Source organism: Scaptodrosophila lebanonensis, unplaced genomic scaffold (assembly GCF_003285725.1).
Source record: "Scaptodrosophila lebanonensis strain 11010-0011.00,11010-0021.00 unplaced genomic scaffold, SlebRS2 tig00000053-arrow-pilon, whole genome shotgun sequence".
Taxonomy (NCBI): Eukaryota; Metazoa; Arthropoda; class Insecta; order Diptera; family Drosophilidae; genus Scaptodrosophila; species Scaptodrosophila lebanonensis.
In genome coordinates, this window is record NW_022060548.1 from 7438190 (window position 1) to 7441037 (window position 2848).

At 45.8% G+C, this 2848-nt stretch overlaps 1 protein-coding gene across 1 annotated transcript; it reads right to left on the reverse strand.

The window, feature by feature from the left end:
• Positions 1–491: 491 nt before the first annotated feature.
• LOC115624151 (eukaryotic translation initiation factor 3 subunit D-2) lies at positions 492–2286 on the reverse strand. Its single transcript, XM_030518748.1, has one exon. The coding sequence runs from the start codon at positions 2241–2243 to the stop codon at positions 606–608; it is 1638 nt and encodes a 545-aa protein (XP_030374608.1). The 5' UTR covers positions 2244–2286; the 3' UTR covers positions 492–605.
• Between the last annotated feature and the right edge of the window lie 562 nt (positions 2287–2848).

Here is a 2848-nt window from a genome sequence, read left to right on the forward strand (position 1 = left end):
TTCAATTACTTTGATTGTCAGTTCGTGACAATGTGTGTGTGGTATTGGCATTCGATGAGACCTAGACTATACTATAGTCTATACATATGTGTACACACATTTATTTTCCTTGGTTTCATTTTGTATATTTCTTTGCATGTGGAACCGCATTGATTGATGATGGCATGTAACTCGTGTCATCAAAATACTCGTAACTGTGACTCCCGTCTGGGCCAAATGGGGGGTACGAGTGCGGTTCTGCTCTTACTGCACATTTTGTTAAGTGCGTGTGATTGTGTCTCCCAATTGTGCAGTTGCTCTCACAAACTCAATTTAAATTGTACGTTATTTCTTTCGTTTGTCTCTGCTTTGTTGCAGTCAAGCGCAGATTTCATTTCTACATACTACATTCAGACAAATGGACCGACCGTCATCAACTATATTCGCCAGAGGCATTACAATGAATACGGAAAGCATGGGCTGATTGGTGTGTTTATTAAAAATAGAAGGGATATCGGTGGTATTATTTATTTGTAATTGATATCAGAAAAAGGATTGCAATTTTTATACAAGTATGGTGATTGTCAGCAGAGGTTTCAAAATCTCCACTTGGGCATTATTATTAACTAATTATCATTGGTCTTGGGGTAGGTCCTGTCATCGCTCGACTCCTCTTCTTCGCCTGCATCCGAATCGAAGGCATTGTCCGGTATATCGTACAGACGAATCATCGGCTTATTGGGATCCTTCATTATCAAATATTTGCCATCTGCCTGCTTCATAATGATGTCAATGAGACAGCGCAGGACACCCCAGGCATTGTCCAGGCTAAGATTGATCTGCGTGGCGAACTCCTGCGGCTTGAACTGCTGGGTGCCGAGTATGACGTGGCGAAGATGATCGCGTGGATTGATGCGCGATACATAGCCCAGCTTCAGCTGATCCGATCCGGCCAGCACCGCCTCCACAGTCCACTTGGCGAGCTTGCAGGCATTGTTGCGCAACTCGGAGGCCAGCACAGCTCCACGCTGAGTGTCCAGCTTCTGACGCCACTCGACGCTGTTGGCGGCCTTTGAGTCCCACTCGTTGAGAGCCTTGATCGAGAGGAACTGCAACTCGCCATTGGGACACTGAATGACGCCATTGTGCTTGCAGCGTGCAATCAAAACGATATCGTTGCCCAAATTCCATTGTTTGTAGCGATAACCAACACTGGCCAGCTCCACTCCAGGCTCCTCGAACGGATTCGGTTCCGCGAACTTGTACTTCTGCTCGGCATCGCCGATTCTCAGCACTTGCTGGCTAAAGTTGTGATTGATGAAGGTGGCCTCCATTGAGAGACTCTGTGGCGAGTTGATGGAGCCCTCCTCGTCCAGAGGCGGCTCCAAAGATGTCTCGTTCACAGTCAGCAAATCAAACTGGGCACTGTCGCGCTTATCCAGAAAGATCTTCGTACCCAGCTTCTCCACCACTATGTCCCAGGAGTAGTTGGAGCGAGTGCAGCACATGATCGTGGCCAGAATATCATCGGTGGCAAACACATTGCCGATACTCTTCGAAAGCCGACGTATGATCGGATCATCAATTGTGCTGGGCACATTGATCATGCGATCGATCTTCTGCAGCGTTCGCTCGTTCTTCACATTGATGCGATCGAACATCTTGTCGTAGTACTCGAGAGAACCACAGCTGGCCACATCCTCGCCCTCCTTGATGTTCGGCAGCGTTAGCTTGAGCAGACGTGGGAAATCTATCTCCTCAATGGATACCCAGTCCGCCCGCACTAGCACCGATGATTCACGCAGACGCACAGGCGCATTGCGGGGGAATCGACGACCCACCATGCGCCGCACATCGCGTCCCTTGCCGTATTTCGTTCCAGTGTTGGGTCCACCGGGAGCATTATTGTTGGCTCCCGCATTCCCACGCACGTTCCGTCCACGTCCACGCGTATTATTCCTCAAGTTGGGACGATAGCGTCCCCGCTGGTAGGGCTTCTGGGTGCGCGCACTGTTCACCAGATGGAAGGTGGAGTCGTCGTCTTCATGGAAATACGCGTACTGGCTGTTGTTGCCAAAGGTTGAGGCATATTTGTTCAGGAACTTCTTATCCTGGGCCCCCACAGTCCAATCGCAGATCTTTCCGAGGCGATCGCTCTTGCAGAAAGGCTGATATGGCACATCCATTTCCGGCACTTCGCAAGGACCCCAGCCATGTTCATTATATTGAACATATGGCTTAATAAACGGCGCGTATTGAGACATCTTTTGTAAAGATTTCAGAAGTAATAATATTTTTTGACTAATTTAATTTTCCGGAGACTTAAATAGTGAACAAGATTTTGAAAACAATGTCAAAGAGTCTGAAAAAAACTATTTGAAATTTCCAGCCTCAAATACTTTAATAATCTAAGTACTTTGTTCATACATGAACACTGCCATCCGTCTTTTCTTTTTTTTTGTTTCGCCTAATCCGTTCATATGTAGGAACAGGTCTACTTTTTGATTCCAAATTTAACTTCCGATTTCCCATTTCTTCAATCGCAAACAAGGTCCAAAGACTAGCCCACTGATATGGCCTGTACAAGATTACTGCACTGTTTTATGTCCCCAGTTTTCATTTCTACCTGGCTGTCTATCTCTGCTAAATTTTTTATTCAAAATTTGTATTTTTTAAATTGTTGTTTGCAGGCCTATTGACGCCTCTGACTGCAACTGTCTATAGCTGGCCGATTAACAAATACATAACATATAAAATATAGAACCAAGTAAAAACAAAGTTAATAAAATGAATGAATGGAATTGGAGAATTTTTAAACCCATACTGTGTGCCTTGGAAGCCATCTCTGATGAGGAGTTAAAGTTCAATT

Bases quoted from the DNA above. Each gene is read 5' to 3' on its own strand.
- LOC115624151 (XM_030518748.1), bottom strand. From the start codon at position 2,243: ATGTCTCAATACGCGCCGTTTATTAAGCCATATGTTCAATATAATGAA.